This window comes from Molothrus ater, chromosome 5, assembly GCF_012460135.2.
Source record: "Molothrus ater isolate BHLD 08-10-18 breed brown headed cowbird chromosome 5, BPBGC_Mater_1.1, whole genome shotgun sequence".
Classification (NCBI taxonomy): domain Eukaryota; kingdom Metazoa; phylum Chordata; class Aves; order Passeriformes; family Icteridae; genus Molothrus; species Molothrus ater.
Window position 1 is genome coordinate 39990193 of NC_050482.2, and position 20135 is coordinate 40010327.

The 20135-nt window shown below is 38.7% G+C and overlaps 1 protein-coding gene across 1 annotated transcript; it reads right to left on the reverse strand.

The window, feature by feature from the left end:
• Positions 1–13965: 13965 nt before the first annotated feature.
• On the reverse strand, positions 13966–20128 carry CCDC59 (coiled-coil domain containing 59). The gene is given in 5 exon segments (XM_036401629.2): positions 13966–15243; positions 17687–17786; positions 18547–18769; positions 19992–20064; positions 20066–20128. Coding segments are annotated over 5 exon segments (621 nt in total). The 3' UTR covers positions 13966–15081.
• Positions 20129–20135: the final 7 nt, after the last annotated feature.

The following is a 20135-nucleotide window of genomic DNA, read 5'->3' on the forward strand; positions in this document are numbered from 1 at the left end:
AGCTATGCCCATAAATATTCAGATATTCTTCAATAAAACTCCATATTGTTCCATCATTTGTTTCAAAGTATTTACAAATAATTACCTGTGTTGAGGAGCATTAACAACTCCAGGAGTTACAGAAAAATTACAGGAGACATCATCAGCTTCTTTCATTCAATTTTTCGTAACTTTGGTTTCCATGACAACAAAGGAGGCAATTCCTCAAATTCAGCAGCTCATTATTTGAGACAGTTTGCTGTTTTCTCTGGAGAGGAGAGACACTTTTTTTTTTTTTTGGTAAAGTCTCTTGTATGAAATTCATAATTCAGTGGATGAAATCTGAAGGAAAAAGTAATTGAAGTGAAGCCTCTCTTTGGGTACCTGGTATGTCTTGTGAAGAACACTTACTGAGACTTATATTGGTTCTTCCTCCACTCCCAACTCGCTGACTTATGTTACCAATATAGCAATAATATGAACTCTCTTGATTTTCTGAGACAAAATTTGACATAATTTGAACTCTCACTAAGAAAAAAATACTTATAAGGTGAGAAAGAGATTGTTTTCACCCTTTTTTTCACCCTTAAGCACGGCATCCAGAACTCTGCAGTTCCCCAGTAAGTGGATGAAAGAACTGTTGATCTTAGCCATGTATGAACTCTCATTATGTCAGGAAATACCTCTTGAAAATGCAACTAAGCAAGATCCCATGTTCTGCTACTAATTTTTTTAAGACTTGTTTATTTTTATATGTTATGTTTGAGAAATCCACCTATAGAAAAGCAGTTTGCTGAAGAAGGCACAAATCAGGCTTCCTATAAATGTACAGGCAGTATGAAAAGGTTTCTTTACCAATGACCCAGCTCTATCCCTAGAAAAATATCCCTTTAGAAAGGCTACTGGTATAGGAAGAATATGGTATGCATATTTTTCACTAGTTCTCTAAATGATCTACATGCAGGCAAGGCAAGAGGAAATATAAGCCAACATGAGCATTTAAACCATGAAATGTAAGCAGAAAATCCTTTAAGAAGAAGCATTTCTTGCTGTTATCCCCATTTAAAGTACAATACCATAATATATGACTATCCAGTTTCAGTGTTTGGGTCCAAATTCTTCTATGGCTTTTAAAAGGTCACACTAGCATTGGTCCTGATGGAATCAGATCTTGTAGGAAATTGTGATTTTCTTCACAGTCTCAGCATATCATTACTGAGCAGTGTTTTATGGCATGAAGTTAGGTTTCTTCTGACAACTTCAGAAATGCTGAAAGCCAGACACTGTTGTTAAGCAGTAAACATGTTGCTTGCAATGTTGACTGCATTTTCTAATTTAGCAGAAATCTCAAAAGAGATTAGCTGCATAGAATTTCAGGTCTGTCAAACCTGTATTCATCCACAACTTGTGTTTCCTGGTACTATACAAGGTTCTTGGAATCCAGAAGTTTTAACTAGACAACAGAAAAAAAAAAAAAAATCAAGAGCTTTACCACAGAGAAAGTATCTCAAATATCTTAGAATGGCACAGCAAAGTCTTTCAACAACAACCAAACTACCAGAACCAAACCAAACCAACAAAACGAACAAAAAAACTCCAAAAATTTAGTAAAGTGAAATGGTGCATGCAAATGGCAGAAGGGTCATAAGTAAAGCAGCAGCAAAGGAATGCATGAGGGAACTGACTCTTACCCTTCACCAAGAAAAAGTCCCAAAACGATAATGCTTATCTGCAAGCAATCCCTAACTTCCCAGCTGATTTTGTAATGTGGCAAAGGACTCCAGTTCTGCTTCTATGGAATCACTACATTAAGAAAATAAATTAATCTTAAGAAAAGATTAATTTAAATGGGATCCATCAGGAAGAAAGACTTCTGTTCAACAGATGCAACTAAAGATTTGCTATACTGCTGTAACTTTATTTTCTCTTGTTTCTGAATGTGATCTGTAGGTGCTCTTTTCAATGCTCCACTGTTTCTGGTTTGACTTCAGCATCCAGACCTCAGTCATAAATAGGATTTTCCAACAGTTAGGAAAGCTTGTGATCCACACGGTCATAATGTTCCATGAACTACATGTAGCGAGCTAACAAAATATTTCTCAAGAAACCCAAAGGCCATATATTGTCCTGCAGCAATCTGTTTGCCTGTTTTGGGTTTGTTTTTTTTTCCAAACCATTCAATGCCATCATTGGAAAATTTCTTGCGGTCCACAACTAGACACAGTGACACACACCTCACACTCCAGCATAATGCAACTGCAGGCTGTAGCAGGATTGTGGGCAGTAAAAATGGATTACATTACAGTGTATAAATAACCTAGGCATATCATTATTTTTCACTGAACTTACACTTCATTTTACACTAGCATGAAATCCACTGATGAATTTAAATCCATGAAGTAAATTGGTAAGTACAGAAGGACTGAGCTTCCTTTGTAGAAGTGTGCAATGTGTTTTTAGAACTGAGTTTTGTAAATGTTTTATTGACCTAGTGGTTGAACGGAGAAACACATGTTTATTCAGACTACACATTTGTTAACACTGCTTTGAAATGACAGTTTGGCTTTCTCTCAAGAAAATGTTGTTTGGGATACGCAAAAGAAATCTTGAATGATACGATTTCTGTTAAGATTGTTCCTTTTCTTTTGTAAAGGATACAGAAAGTTTCATTCATCTCCCTTTAAAGTGAACTGAGGGCATCAAAACTAGGAGTTTGTGAAATGCCCTGAAATGCCCTCTCTGTGCTTCATGAAAGCTGCAGGTTCTATAGAATGTTTTCCTGAGCCATTGTCAACTCACCAAACAGTTTTGCCTTTCAAAGACATGACCCTGGGTGCACATCTGAGGTGATGCATTTGTTTCTCGACACCATAGGGAAGGTGACTTATGCTTGTTACAGGATGAAATAATCACTGTGCATTGTTACATGGTGTTTTCAAGCAGAAGTCTCTAGCTGTAGCTATTTTAAAAGCAGGGGTGTAATGAGAAATCAGCAGTTCACCATTAATTAACTGCATTTTTCTTTGAGTTCATAAAAATCTGTGCATTCCCTATTACAGAGACAGCCAGGTCTTGAGGCACTGTGTTTGTGTTACCATCTTCATATGCTAGCAAAAAGAAATAAAACATGTTCATCTGAAGGTCTAGCGAGCTTGCTTTTACAGCTTAAAAATTACTGACACAGCAAATAAAGGGCTGTGGTCCACAAGATCTATCAAGTGTTGCAATCAGATCTTTGAACTCCATCATTTCAAGAAATGAAAGACTAGAATGGGAGCAAGAAAGGTTAGCAAAAGAAACAGAGGTTGAAAACACAAGGTGAAAATCTGATTGCCCTCAAAAGATCAAAATTTTATTTCAAGAAGCAATTAAATAAAATGAAGTTAATACAAGCTGCTTCACTTATGACTAATCATCATACTTAAATACATGCCTCCTTTTTAAATATTAAAGTATCTGGATAATTTTACTAGCACTGTTACAGCTATTACTTCTATGATTTTATGACAGAAATTTGATTCTCTTTTAATGAAACAAATTTTTTAAATATCTGATGTTTTCTTATTAGAATATCTCTAGTGAGTTTAAAAACACTTGAATTATTTGTTGCTACTTTATTTTCATATAGTTGCTATGTTATGTTAAGATACAATGTGTCAGCATCTTGATATGTAAACATATGTTAAGATACAATGTTAACATATGTTAACATATCGAGATGCTGAGTCCACAGGGCATTGCTACCCAGTATGGCTTTTACTTTGAGATCTACCCCTTATGAGTCATGGCCTCATCCTACACTGAGATTTGCCTTACAAACTCTTCTTTTGATTCATGTAATTGCAAGGGAGAACTCTGGTAGAAGATCCAACAGTGGAGATTGGATCCAGAGAGTTGAGGGCTTTATGTGTTCTTTTTTTGTTGTTTGTTTGGTTTTGGTTTTTGTTTTTTGTTTGGTTTGGGGTTTTTTTATTTGTTTTTGGTTGGTTTGCTGGTTTTGAGTTTTTTTAGAGCTCAGGCTGCACACCAGTAAATTGCAAAGCAAAAATTGTAATTGAGATCAGTTTCAAATGCGTCTGTTTCATTCGTTTTTTCCACATTGAAAAAAGACAGAGGCCAAGAAAGCAAGATTTGCTGACTTGAAGAGGAACATAAAAGAAAGCTGTCCAATTCAGAAGAGATGCTTTGTTTTAAGGCTCTCTGGAGAAAATACTGCTGTGAAGCTCTATGGCAAAGGGCTATTAACAAGAAAAGTGGTGGAAAAAAATGTTCATGTTCATTCTTTTTTACTTTGGAAGACAGTGAAACCCCAAAACAAGAAGCATAATCAAGGTAGTGGCTTGGAATGCATACTCTATTCACTCCAGAGAGCTACCAGAAACGTCCCACAAAATTATTCATTTTCTGTTCCCCAGGGGCTGGACTTCATTTGACAGTTACTTTTGCTCTGAGACAGGCTAAGAAAAGCTCCTCATGTGATGGTGAGTGTAAAAAAGTAGCATCTTCAGACTTGAACATCAGTTTTCCTGACTTCCAGTAGAACAGTTGCAGGCTCTGACAAATCCAAATGAAGAAATCTTACTCCAATTTTCAGATACTGAAATAATATAACCAGTGTAGAGGAAAAGTATCTAGATATTACTAGCATCAAGTACTGCAAGAAAAATAACAACAGCCTTCAAAATAGATGGGCAAAGAAGGATCATGTGCTTCTGAAGTATGGCTCCAACTGTATCATGGCTTTCTTAGTATCTGTTTTAAAACTGTATTTTATGCCTTTGTGTAAAGAATGTGATTACTTCCCTGGAACTGATCATTCTTAAAACAAACTGGTTTATGGATCCAGGGTAAAAACCAGATAGTGGAAAGTATGCAGCAATGCTGAGTATGTAAAATCATGACATTTTAAGCATGTACATGCATGTGTATATACGTACACACATATGAGTGTGGGCATGAGCACAGAAAACTGGTGTTTTTATTAGTCTCACACTGCAGGTCAAAACCGCAGAGATGTTGAAGACTGTGGAAGAGATAACGTTACAGATAATACTAAAATATTCATATTCTTTTTATGAAGGTACAGAATGAAGAATAAAAAAATCATTACTACCTACTACTTCTCAATCATCCTCCAATTTAAAAGGTTTTGATAGAAGAATCAGAATGTAAATACATTGTATCTGATCTTATTGCACCATAAGTGGAAGTAAATGCGCATAATGTGCAGGCTGAATTGTGCTTCCATAAAGCACTGGATAAACAGTGATGAATAAATTATATAAAAGAGCAGAGTTGCTTTTCTGCCCCACTCGCTCCTGATGCCCACTTGTGCACTGGTTCTGCTGGATACTGCTCAAAGAGAAAAGGATTCTCTGCACCACACAGGAGAGAGCGGTGCCAAGCCAGCATCATTCCTGTTATATTCACACCTTAATATTAGCAGATGTTTAGCAGGGAGTGATTTACAGAAAGGAGCTGAGATGTCAGCTACCTGTCCCTGTTCTGACTGACATGCCCCTTGAAGCTTCACGTGACAGACACTACACTGGCTGGCTGGGTGTGCCCTTCTCACCCTGCCTCGCTCCAGCTCTGCATGAATTGCTGCTTTACTACCTCAGGTATGACTCTAGCCTACAGATTCCAACCACAATTATTACCCAGCACAATTCTCCTGAGAAGGCATCAAAGAAATCTCAATCTGTAGAATTCAAATTCAATGGTCTGTCAGGACTGTGTTTCCAAAAGCCATCTGGAACAAAACCTAACTTTTAACAAGCACTTATCGTTACACAAAACATTCCCTGTTGTACATACACTGTTGTTGTTAGAATACTGCTAGAGCTCCAGCAAACAAAGTAATCCCTTCAGTTATGCTTTTCCCCAGGAATTTTTTCACAGCATGTGAGTAATTGTACTGAGGTGTTTGTCAATCATATTATGCAAACAAGCTCTTGGTGATTATTTCACTTGGAAAACATCCATTTACCCATAAAACTCACAAGAAAAATCAAATTTGTAAGTTGCCACAACTTGTATATATTGCACATTTAGTCTCAGGAGAATAACAGTCAAGATAAAATCTGCATAAATGCACAAGGGTACTTTCTCTTGTAAATTTTTGGATTGGCTTAGTTCCTCATAAATCTACAAGACAAAAGTATCCAAAGTCATAAAGAAGCTGTCTAGCTATTTTACAACCTTATATTGTAATAACATTGTATTATTTGCTGGAATAAAGAGATGCCTGAATTGAAGTGCACGCCAGGGTCAGTAGTTTTTTCAAGTATTATTCCCCAGTATGTAATTTGTAAATAACAACTATAATTGAAATATAATTGAGACATGGTCACTGGAACTGAGCTACAAAAATTTATAATTCTGTGAGATAACTCATCATCTGTCAGAGTGAAGGATAAGACCAAATATTCCTGATCTGAATGAAGTTATTTTGAAAATAATTATATAAGATTTTTAGAATAATCTTGGTACAGCTGATACCATTGAGTATAAAATCTTCAGTGAAAGGCTTCTTTTTTTCCCCTTAAAATCTATGCATACAAGATGATATAGATTATTTTAGAAAACAGGATAAAATACTTGTGAAAATATTCTTGTACTTCAGGACTGTTAGGCATTACAAATATAACAGCTATTGCTATTTTTATATGGAGTATCTCTGCCTCTTTATGATGCTCATTTTTTGAATAATACTAAATGAGCTGAATTTATGCACATAAATTAGTACTTCTACATTTTCATTTTTATTACATATATACATCACAGGGTTGCACAGATTAATAAAAAAGTCCTTTTTATGTTCAACAGAGCAGAAACAAAGAAGGATAGCGAAATGAATATCAATAAAAAATTGTAGAAAATCAATAGAGGAAATTAAAGGATAGAAAGGGAACTCTATAGCTGACAGTAAGGAAAATAAAACTAATTTAAGCTCTATTTAGGACAGACGGAATCCTAACAATTCTATTACAGCAAAAACTGGTTAAAAATCATAAATGGCCTAAATTTTCAATAAATATTTCTACTTGCTACTTGGGGAAAAAGGAAAGTTGGATACAAATTGTGTATTAACCATTTAAAAATATTATTTAACAGGTTACAAGATGGCTAAGAACTTACTGGATGACTGCACTCAGAGGGTCATGGGTTGCTGGTTGGAGATAGTGAAAAGTGGAATAACAGAAGGGTCTGTCCTGTCTTGTCTGACCTATTTATTAGCAACCTGGGCACAAAAGCGGGGCTACCAATTGCCATGCTCAAAGGCAAAGGCAGGACTTGGATTCAGACCTAGGCAGGCCAGAGGAACAGGCAAATAGGGGCAAGGACAAATGGGAGTCCTGGACTTGTGTTAGAAGGACCTGGCACCACGTCACATGATGCACTCCTGAACTTTAGGGCATCCTGGCCTGGGTGTAAACACTGCTTCCATGACCGAGTGCTTTTGTACTTTACACTGTATTGTGAAAAGCAACAGAGCCAGTAATGCTGGAATCCAATTCTGCAGAGGATGGAACTCCTACCCATCTTTCCTTGGGTCAGTGCATAGGCTGAAACCTTCATTCTGAAACCCCACCTGAAGGCTGCCCTCATTCTCCCCAGTGGACTGGTCATCCAAGACTCAGGTCTCATGTGACACAGTAGAGTTACCTGGGCTCAGACTGCCACTAAAGTGCTGTGAGAAGGTCTGTAAAGTGACAGAAGAGACAAAAGTCTCATCGAAGGGTAGTAATATTGATACAGTATCAATAGTAACTCAAAGATTCAAGAGAGAAAATACCAGGATGCAAATATGAAAAGGCCCAATGGGAAAACAGGGAGGTTAGTTGGGATGGTCTCTTTAGTTTGGAATGAGTTGTGAAGCATTGGGTCAAACTGGCAGTGTTGTCAGTGTTGATGCTGCTGGAGGCAGACAGCATACTGAAGGGGTGAGGATATATGGTGGTGTCCAACCCTTCCTCCTTCTGAATGATTCCAGACTGTCTGCCAAGGTTTTTCTCATCAGAGGTGGTAGGCACACTGTTGTTTAGGCTAACAGCTCATTCCTAGCTTCTCTTTTATGTTAAATAATACATTTTTGCTGTTTTACTTTACAGGTGCATCTATCCTGACTTCAGGCTGTCTTCATGTCTGGCTGAAGATGCCCAAGTGAACCAGCCCAAAAGGGAGTATAACAGCATTGCAGCAGCACAGCATCACATGGGTTGACCTTGGGGCACTGACTTGTCTCACAGATGGGTCAGTATTTGCCAAGACTCCACTTAGTCATGGCAATTCCTCTGGAGACTCTCCACAAGCATTCCAGGAACAAGGAGCACAGAATAGGCATGTATAGACAAAATTACAAAGCCTGACCTTCTGGTACTTGTGCCTCCCCTACCTAGAACTGACTATGTGGATATTAGTCAAAACTCTAGCTAGATCTCATTTCACTTTGTTTTTCCTTCCCACACAGTTCTGCCGAAAAGACTTGATATAAAGTTGCTTTGAGAGACATCAACAGAGGAACAGTCAATGACAGATGTCATCACCATTATGGCTGACAGATAGAGGTCCTGGGCTGAAACTGTGTCCAAGACGCAGAAAAGCAGATTAGGCAGAGATTATCAAATCCCAGAACCTCGCAGTGCTCCATTAACAATCCATGTATGTACATGTAATGGATGTCAATAACCAGCTTTTGGCCCTTTGTGGCATTCACATTCTCTGAACATGAGTCCTTTGCCCGGGATTTTTTCTCCTGGAAAGCTGAAAGGCAGAGAGAGGCCACAGAAAAAAAGAAAAACAATTCTTATTGCATTTGCTTCTCCTGTGTTGTGCTCATGTTGGAATGTGTTTAGAGATTGCTTACCCAAGGTGATTGCTTGATTGGACTCTGGTGTGAGTTGTTTTCACTCATTGGCCAATTAGGGCCAAGCTGTGTCAGGACTCTGGAAAGAGTCATGAGTTTTCATTATTATCTTTTTAGCATTCAGTAAGTATCTTTTCTATATTCTTTAGTATAGTATAGTATAGTATTCTTTAACATAATATAGTATAATAAAGTAATAAATTAGCCTTCTGATAAGATGGAGTCCTCCTCATCATTCTCTCCCCTTGCCAGGGTTGCCTGAATTTACAATAGCCCTTTACTCCCAGTTCTGTCTACAAGGTCACAGACTCCCCTGAAGAAACTCCTCCAGCAGAATCACTGCAGGGAGATGCAGGCACATCCCCTGTGGCATTTTGGATTGGCCTCCTAAAGCAGGGGCTCACGTGGCTAAAAGTATTTGAGCTGCCTGTGACACTGCGGCCACCACAATGCTCAGCCACAGCTGTCAGCACCTGCAGGAGAAAGTTGAGCCCAGGGAAGCTGTGGAATTGTGATTAGTTTCTGCTGTAAGAAGGGTTTTTTGCTGATACTACTGCCAGGGCAGCAAGTGGGAAATGAGGGATTGTGGCAAAGACTCTTAGCTTTGGATAAGAGTATAATGTAGTAGAAAACAAGGTGCTGTGCAACGCACAATGGCTTGTAGAACAGTTAGCCTTGCTCAGCTTTCGTGCCCCTATCAAGAGAAAAATATTGAAAAACTGGCAATTCACTCTGAGAAGAGTCCAAAAATTACTGAAGCAGATTCTATACTGCAAGACTTCAGGGTTCCAGCTAAGTATTTCAGGAAGGATAAATACATAATACATATGCAACTATTACAATATCGTTTGTGTAACTGGCAGGATATGGCCAAAATTTTAGGAAACAGCAAAAAATTAAAACTAAGGGATACATCTGAGCAATTCAAGAAAGTTTTCCATTGATTCTGTAATGCAGACACAATTCTAAATTATAATCACAAAATTTTAAGGAAGATGCGCACAATTTCAAATAGCGAGCAAGTTTTAAAGACTTCTTTAAGCAGAGCTGCTGGGTTTTGTTCTTATGTCCCTTCCTTTTTTTACATTTTTTAATCTACAAATTCCTGTCTCCTGATGAAATTTAGCTCCATGCCTCCACCCAGTGGGCTTTTCTTAACCAAGAACAAAAAGAGACCCTAAAAAGTGCATGCACACACTGTACAGCACCAGCAGCAACATTGGTGGTGTGAATTATTTCTTTCCATCTTTTCTGTAGAGTGGATCAGCTGAAATGTAGACAGGTATTTGATATTACCTTCTGCAGCTAGATAACCACAATTTGTGAGATCTTTAAAAACATTTTAATATTGCTTCCATATATGTTTGCCATTGCATAGAAACAATAATTGGGAAGCATCCAAATCCAGTTGTCACCAGACAAGAACTTAAATTTCAGAGTGGGGTTTTTTTAATCTAAAGATCTGAAATTAGTTTTAATTTTTAAAATAAATGAGAAGCAGATTACAACACTGGCCTGTGATTATAAATAACCCTTTACTTTGTAATATTTCTTTTCCATACGTAAACTAAGGAAAAGTATTTTCTATATTTTTTTCTTTCCAAATGAGATCATTTATTGACTTGCAATGGCACCTCTGCTTTAAACTGGAAGAACTATCCTGGATATATATCCTAAAGAGCTTATAACAAAATTAGTTCTGTAGATGTCAACTTATTGGTTAAATTACATATGGTATTTCAGATATATGCACTGGTTTTGTAAAACTGTGGTTCATATAAACTGAATAGTGTTTACACTAAGAAACACATGGTTGTTACCAGTTCTCCAATTGTCTTTTCTTTCCATTCCTTTCTTTTCTGTCAGGCCTCCTACTAAACTATGGTGTGTTACTATACATTAACAAATATAAACTTAAGAGGAAGTGCACATTTAATATATCCAAGAAGAAAACACAGTTTAGGGAAATGCCTTTATGCCAAGCCATGAAGAAGAACAAGATCCCTTCCTTCATTCCAGACTGAGAAATAAAAAATACACTTTTATGATCCCCCACCACTTTAATGACAACATCTTCCTTACTTCTAATACCAAATCCACTCCAGAATAAACCTCTTTCCCATACAATAGCTCTACTACTCTCTGCAAAGATCTGTTTACAATTTACTAATACTACCATAGAACTGAAACTAAAAGACAATGAAATCAAAAGATAATGAAAAGCTTTTCAGCCTGCAGCTGTTAACAGATAAGAAAATCTGAAATCTACAGTACAAATTAGATTTTGGTGGAGTAGGAATAATAGCCCAAATATATTAGATAATGATTCAAACTGCAAAGAAGTCATACACTAATCTTCTGTTCTTACATTTCTTATACCATAGGTCAAAGAATCATTTCTATGTCAAGTGCATAATTTTCTAGGAGACTGCACTGTTTTGAGAGATACCTAATACAAACTGACAGACAAAGATGCTTTGAGCTAGTCCTGCTTTTTGGAGAGAGGAGTGTATTGGTTTTTTTGTTGCATAATGTTGTGGATTTTTTACAGCTGCTAAAGGTCTGAGATAGCTTAATTTCACATTTGCCAAATGACATTCTAGGGAAATGGAAAGAGTCTTACCTACACATTACAGTTTCAGGTAAAGTTCACTTCTGATCTGTTTTCTCCCCTTTCCTTGGTTTTCAGTTACAAGCTTTTCCTTCAATAGTCAATATCCAAACTTCACCATAACAATGTTTTTGGTGTGTGAATCCAAATCCAAGGAAGATAACTATTTTTTTAAAAGACTTTACAATACAACCCAAGAATCTTCAGAAAGTTAAAAATATTTTAAAATTGTCCTAGTGTCAAAATTATGACTATATTTTACTTTTGTAGAATACCTGTACCTTTCCGAATCAAGGAATTTGGAAAACACTATTCATTTGGATTTTATACAGAGAATGAAATGCACGCCCATCTTCTAATCAAAATCCTTAGGCTTTCTTCAGTTGTGAGTGCTGAAGGTATAAACAATATTCAGAATTTACTTGTGTCGTGGTTTGAAAGGAAGTAAGTTTTCTGGGATATGCTGTGGTCACACCAATGTGTGCTCAGATTTGAATATTGGCACCTGGTGTGGCCACTGGGCACATGGAACTGCCTCTGAGAACACAGGGGTTAAAAGCAGAGCACTCGCAGGGGAAGCTCTCTTGGTTCCGGTGAGGAAAGAGTTCGGGTCTCTCCCCTGTCCAGCTGCGGGCTGGGGGGAGCCATGAGGCTGGGCTTGGACAGAGATGGGAGGTGAAGAGGCCCCGAGGATGGAAGGGTGGGAGAAGCACCAGGAGGCATCGGGCAGCCCCCCGAGGGAGAGGGAGAGAGCACAGCCTGTGCTTGGGACTGTGCTACCTTGAAACTTGATAACATGTGCCAGCAGCACGGCTGAGAAGGACAAGGGGGGGGGGGGGGGGGCAGCGAGAAGGTGTCCGGCCGCTGTGGGAGTTCCTAAGAAGGCAGAGCCCGAGTTTTTAACCCTTTTTTGGACAATGAAAACTTTGGCAGAACATTAACCTTTCCTAGAAGAGAGATAGAGATTAAATGGAAGAAGGAAATGTGCAAGTGTGAAGCTCTGGGCAAGCGAAAGATGTCGGGAGAGTAGAGAAGAATCTTAGGTGGGAAGAGATGATGGAGTGGCCTTAGCTGGACTCTTCTTGTTATAGCCATGGACAGAACCATGTTCCTTGTGACACAGAGACTGCATTCAGGGGGAGGCAATGGCTCAGAGCCAAGAGAGTTCAGTGTTGAGACCCCTCGGCCCCAGGGGGTGAAATCTGGGGGGACAGGTGTCCCAAAAGCGAGACTGTGCTCTTTTTGGAACGGGACAAAGCATCCTTAAAAGGAAGACCCTAGAAGCAGCTCTGGTCCATGTGCAGTGGTGAGAGCACTGGACATGGAAGGAAGATGTCACGACGGCAGATGTACTCCGGGCGGTGCCATGAGTGACATGGAAACACAGGAGGCTTCAGCTGTGTTTCCAGGGGAAGCCCATGGCACAAGAAGGACTCCTCTCCTCTTGATGAACTGAGAATTGATTGTCTGAAGGGTGGTGATGGACCGAGAGGTGGTGATTTTGGGGATAGATGTATTGGAAATTTGGTGGGGGAAGGAGGAAATGTTTTTGGAAAGTTTTCATTTTCCCTGTGTGTTTCTTGTTAATTAAGAGTTGTAGTTTAGTTAATAAAGTTTTCTTTATTTCTAAGTGGGAGCCTGCTTTGCTTATTCCTGGTCACATCTCACAGCAGAAATATTTCCTAATATTCAGTCTAAACCTGGTGCAACTTGAGACACGATTTCCTCTTGTCCTGTCACTTGGTACCTGGGAGAAGAGGCTGACCTCCCTCTGGCTAGTCTCCTTTCAGGCAGTTTTAGAGAGGGATAAGGTCTCTCCTGAAAGAGTGTCAAAGGTCTTGCTAAAGTTCAAGTAGTTAACATCCACACTTTCCCTTATCCACTAAGCACATCACCTTAACAGAGATGAGGCTGGTCAAGGAGCACCTGCTTCTCATACTCCCATGCTGGCTGTGCCTTATCTCCTGGTTGTCCTGTACCTGATGTGTGATGGCAGTCAGGGTGATCTGCTCCATGACCTTCCCTGGCATTGAGGTCAAACTGTGAGACCTGTAGTTCCTCAGATCCTCTTCTTCTGGTTCTTCTTGAAAAAAAAAAAAAAAAAAAAAAAAAAAGAAAAAAGAAAACTACTCTGCCAGAAATCCAGAAATTAATAAGGCTTAGGTTGCAACTTCAAGGAAAAAACTAACAAGCTGTCAGAGAAACAATGAGGTAGCTTTTTATTTTTCATTTTTGTTTCCCTTTAGGTGATTAACATCAAGAATGTGCTTAAGCCCCACTGATTGACAGTGCAGCCCATTCCTAGGTGTGTTTCTTCTGAACAGATACAGCAAGTGAGGGTGGGGGCTGGAAGAGCTGCCCTGCCCCCACTCATGCAGTGAAAATTGGATAACTTGCTCTAATCCAAAGTATGATGCAGAAGTGGAAGGTGTCCCTGTGTATGTTGTTAACTGTGTTTAGTACTCTTTCTGCATTCCCAAAGAAAATATTTGTTAAACACAAAACATTTCTAAGTTTTGGCATGATTTATTGCTTCTAGTACAAAGGCAATTTATGAGCGTACCTCCACTGCCTTCGGAGCAGATTACTGTATGGATCAAGAAGCAGCAGCTCATACACTTGAACATTCAGTAACTGAAATTACCACCAAATGATATCTATATATAGAAGATTGGTTTTAAAATAACATTGACAACAGTAATCACTACCACCTGGACAACAAGGCACCGTTTTAAAATAAGAAGTGATCATAACATACTGCCTGAAAATCAGACCAGTGTTTACAGGTACGTATGTGAAGATATGGGTGTGTAAATTATATCCACAAAGTGGGATCCTCACCTACACTTTCTCAACTGACAAATGTTGTGTTTTCTCAACTGGGTGATGGCAAGATATTAAAAAAAGACACAAATGTAGAGATAACCTCTCTTTTCAGGAAAATACATAAATCCAGTCTTGATAATATTGATCCAAATTGCTATTAATTAAAAGCTACATAGAAGAAAACAAATTTCATGACAAAGCTGTACACAAAAGGTAGAACAATTCACATGTTACAAGTTACAAAGCAGCTTTACGAATGGGACAAAATTATTTTACCAAGACTTTTATATCCAAACCACTTCTGAACCTTTGGCAAGTTTTATTCTTTGTGGAGAATGAGAAATAAAACTTGCCATCCAAGTATAGTATATGTACTTTGTTTTCATATGCCCAACCTACCGAAGAGCACACAAAACATGCTCCTAAATCTGGCCGTTCTTGAGATATCAAACACGTCACATACATCATTTTAATCCTCCCAAGTGAGTGCAATTTTAGTAGTCACAATTGCAGGAAGTACTAGATTCATGGTCAGATGGTGCTACAGCCTATCATTTTGAATTCAAGATGTCACACAGCTAACAGAATTTAAGTTTAGAAATACAGACCATTTATTTCAAGGTACCAAATCCCTTTCACTCTCAGCATAGAATGCATATTTTCAGGATGAATATGTCATTACTGGACTGATGAGATAAATAAAGGCAATAACAAAAGTAATATGGAAAGAAAAAGACATTATTTATTAAATGTAATATAATAAAATGTCCACAGCTAACTTAAATATATGCAGGGGTTATGTATTTTGCTGTATTTTCTGAAGAAGAAATTCTACTTGTAAATTTAGATTTGGCTGTCCTTTTTTTGTCTTCTTACTCAGTATTTTAAAAGCTTCCATTTTCTTTTTCTTGTACAAACGTTGCGCTTCTTCTCTTTGCTGTTTTCTTTTTTCTGCTTCCTGAAATTAAATAAATATGTAATATTATGAAACAATTACAAACCCTCTGGACTGTGAAGCTATTTATAAGCAATAAAGTTCATTTTTGTATAGGTACTGGCAATTAGGTATTGTACTGCCAATAGAAACGCCATTTCTCTAAAGCTGAATCAGGATGTTCTTGCAGCACATACTGCAATCAGAACAAATTATACAGCCTCAAGCTTCAAGAGAAGAACCAAGCTTTCTTTAGCAGAACATCCTACAATAAGGCTTGCTGCTGCAATGTATACTACTTCCTTTCTGTGAAATGTGCTCCTTGAATATTCTCTTTAAATGACAAACTGGCAAAAAATTGCCCACTTTCTCCTCTTGAGTGCAAGAAAGAAAAAAGTGATGCAGCAGCTGCCATGTGAATATCTTGCCAAACCAGACGTGCTAGGATACAGGACACCTCTGCACGGGACAGGCTGATAGGATATGGGACCTATCTGGACCATGTGTTGGGCAGGTTTGTGATACTAGGACAGCTTTATCTAGGGGAAATTAATCCAGACCAACTACTAGTGACCTGCTCTCTTTAAAGCAACACAGACTCTGTCTTTACTTTTCAAAGAGATGGAATGAAAACACAAACCTTAATCAAATTTTTACCTGTAAAACCTTTCACAAAGCACACATGCAACCAAACTACTAACGGAGCATTAAGTATATATGGGTGGACTATTAACACTATACGGATAATCACCACAATGTTACATTCAGATTTTATCCAACATCTCACACCTCCTTCTCCAGCATTGTAATTTTACTCAGTAATTTGGGCAAACATCCACAAGCCAGATAAACAGCTTACTTCACTCATATCATGTCGTACCAAAATATGCAAGACATCACAAATCAGACTGAAAGACTGCTTCAGTTCATTTGGATAATTTCTTCTCATACAGTTTATTCTTTGAAATGCAATGCCATGCTGATCCCATAGACAAGCATTTCTGCATAATGCCTGAACAGATGATAATATATGGATTATATTTTTGTTTTCCACAGCATAGATGGCTTTAGTGATGTACAAAAGCTACTAAGAATTGCTCTCTGATATAAAATTTACAGGATATAATTCAAGGAAATATTTCTTGAATCTTGAAACAGAAATCTAAGAAGCCTCAGGAAAGAACTGCAAACATTCAAATCAATATGCATATGCAAAAATATGCACAGATAAACTCTCTCGCAGATAACCTCTTCAGAATCCTTGACTTATTTTACCATAATGACTAAGACAATTTATTCCCTCTTTTTTAAAAAAAACAGAGCAGCATCAGCTCTAACTTACCTGTAATTCACTTTGTATCTAATAATTTTTCTGTTGTTCAGCATATTCTTGTAAACAACATCCAAGTTAAGCTACCAGCCAAATGCTTACTTCAAAGCAAGAACATTCATCTTACTTAGACAGTTGCTATTTACTTTCATATTTTTTCTGATCTCTACTAAATACTAGCTTTTTTTCCATCATGTTCCACTATGGGCTGCTCAAAAAGAACTCCCTGCAGTCTTGCTGGGGTTATGCTTGTTCCCATCTTCTCTAAATAAACTGGTCATAAAATTAATTTGACATCATCTGTAGCTAATACACAAAAAAGCAGCCATCAGCTGAATAATCATGTAACTCACCCAGAATCACAGATCAGCTTGCATAAAACTAAATATAGCTGAAAAAGCAGTATCTTTTATACAGCTATATATTCAATAGTTATACTGTAGCTACTGAAATTTAGTATGTCATGAGGAAGTTACACAACTTCTACAATGCTACACTGTGTGCCATTTTACAGCACAACGAACAGTGTCCTGGGAGAGAAAAAAACTAAATAAGGACCACTCAAATTAATAATTCAAGTGAGCTGATTGAAAATGATGATATTACAATATGTCCTGTAATAATTCCAATAAAATAATTCCAATTAAATTCAAATGAAGGGAATGACTAAAAATTTTAACTGTGAATACTATTAAATTTAATTGTTTCACTGTTGGTCAAAGTCATAAAAAAGTAAAATGAAGACTGCATTATGATAATGCCATAAGAAACAGGATGGGTATTTCATTTTTCATCATAAGATGATGGTATTGCTATTACTTCCCCTTCTACAAAATTTAAGAGGTCTAATATAATCCACTGGGGTATGCAGATCAAGCTCTAAGCTTTTTTTCATGTACCAACTGACATAATAAAATCCTGCTACGGGCAACTGCAAGATGAAAATAGTAAGAACAAAGAGAATGATCCTTTGAACACCCACGTGCCTGAATACCACTGTCAAGTTGAAAAAGATTGAAAGAGTGAGTTCCAATACCTCCTATGGTCTTCCCTGGGTCAGATGGAAGACAGGGAGGTGGGAATGGTATTAATCTGGATTTTGTTTAACATCAAGTAAGAACTCTGTTTAAGATTTACCTCTTTCTTTCTAGCATGCTCAGCCTTTATTTTCTCATAGTCTTCTTTTGCCTTCTGATTGGATGTTTTATTTTTAAACTTCTCTTGAGTCCCAACTGACCTGGGGGAAAAAGTACACCTTCTTGAGACACTGAGTACCATCAAGCAGACATAACCACAGTAGAATCACGGCACAGTCTTCCACTGCTTTTTGCACATTCAGGGAAGTTAACTACAAATACACGTTTCAGAACACTCATCCTTCTACATTGAATGGATTCTTTGCACTACTCTTACATGATAGCAACACCATGCCAGGCCATACACGAGCAGTCAGCAAGAACACATAACAAACTGAACTTCTTCAATGCCAAATGTACCAAAGACCAGAGTGCACACAACTGTTAGTAATGCAGACACCTTATCTGCTGTATCTTCACACGGATGATGTTTCCTTAAGCTTAAAGACTGCCTAAAACAGTTTCCCCATCATTCAAGCTCCTCAGAGCTAGAAAACTTGAACATACTAGCTTAGAGCTGCATTCTCTCTTTCTAGTTCCAACACATGGAAGCAAGTGCAGAGAGATAAGAACATTCATTTAGAAATATCATTCTCTTACGGAAAAACAATGAAAAATTTTTCCTTTATTCTCACCTCCATCTGCTGGCAATACTGTGCAATGACGCCTCACTGTCTCAAGTACAAAACTGTTATACTGCCATTTATTTTTCTAACAAGCAGGAAATCATATTTAAGACATAACAGCATTTTTAGTAAAGTAAATCACCCCACTGAAGTCCATGTGAACTTTTAAGATCTAAAATATTTCTTTAGTGATGGAAAAAACTACTTTCTTTAAAGACATGCTTTGAAAACTTACTCGGCTGCTTTATTAAGCTTTTCTTCTGATGACACTGAATCATCTGGAGTCCTGCGCCGCTTCTTAAGCTTTGCTTCCTCTGCAAGGTAAAGATGTTTCAAGTGCTCTGGATAGGTATCTGTAAACTGATCATCCTGCTGGGAATGCACTTGTCTTCTCTTTTTCAGCAATTTCCTGTACTGCCGTTCAATCTTTTGTTTCCTCCGAAACGCAAATCCTCGTCCTGAAAGCACAAGGAAAAGGCAGTTAAACACACCTGCACTAAAACAGCACCAAACCTTTCAGCTGTTTGAATGGCAGGACCCTTGCCATCTGTCTTCTTCCCAAACTGAAAAAAGCCACAATTTCAATAAGGACCAGTCATAAGTTCAAGGAAAGAAGCACTATGATTAGGTCGTCCCTACTGCAGCATTGCAGCTTGCACAGATTTACTGAAAATGACTGCCCAAACACTGGGAGAGCACTGCAAACACTGCTGCTTAATGCCCACTCACCACTGCACCTTTGCCAATGCTTTCTGAATCCAGTGAAAAGATGTATTACCATTTCACTTCACTCCTACTTTTGACAGCTTCTAAAGCAATATGAAAATAGATTCTACTATAAGCTTCTAAAGGCAGTCTCAAGAAAACACTAGTAATAACTCTGGCAGCAGCAGCAGCAGAAGCGTGCGGCAACTGTGACACAGGAAAAAAAGTCACTAAATCGTCCTATCACTCTACATTAATAATCCACTACATCTTTCCACTTAAATAGTATTTATTGCTACTACTTTCTCTCTACACGTCTAGGAAGAGCTTTTCTACAACGACATCATAGAATCATTTCTGCTTAAAGGAAAGCTCAGACATTGGCTGTTTCAGGCTCGACCATTAAAGAAAACTTATCAAAGTTGAAGATGCCTTTTTTCCTCATGCCTTATTTTTTATTGCACTACTCTTAAGATCTACTGACTTTCAAAATATTCACCAACAAAACAGTTTCGAAAGGGAAGTCAAATTAGCCCCAACTTTTCCTTTTATTCTCCAAAGCTGCCACTTCAGCAAAGTGCTGCTTAAGGCCATGCTCTTTTTCCTATTCATTTTTACATCTGCATAACTACCTATCAACAATCTGAACCTTTCCTCAAACATGCTTCTTTTTAAATGTACGCTTGTCTATGGAAAAAACTCAAAGCGAGTCCTAAACTCGCCACGCTTCCCAGGGGCTGCATCGAGCCCCGGGAGCTCCAGCTCACACAGGCCGCCACAGGCTGCCCCAGCCAGCCCTGCAGCCCCCAGCCCCAAGTCCACGGCCACGAACACCGGGGGCGAGGTGGGGCTGCGGGCTCCGCCAGCCCAAACCCCCCGCCAGCCGGGACGCTCGGGTCGAGCCAGCTCGCAGCTGGGCCAAGGACTCGGGCCTCCTTCGGCGCTCCCTCCGGCACATCGGCGGCCCGGACTCACCCTCCTGGACGCTGCCGACAACGCTGCGCAGCAGGACGGGCCTCCACCGCCGCTTTCGGCCCGGGCCCGCGGGGCGCCGCGCCCGCCTTGGCCGCCGCCGCTGGCGACCCAGGCCCATCGCGCTTCGCCGCCGCCATCGCGCTT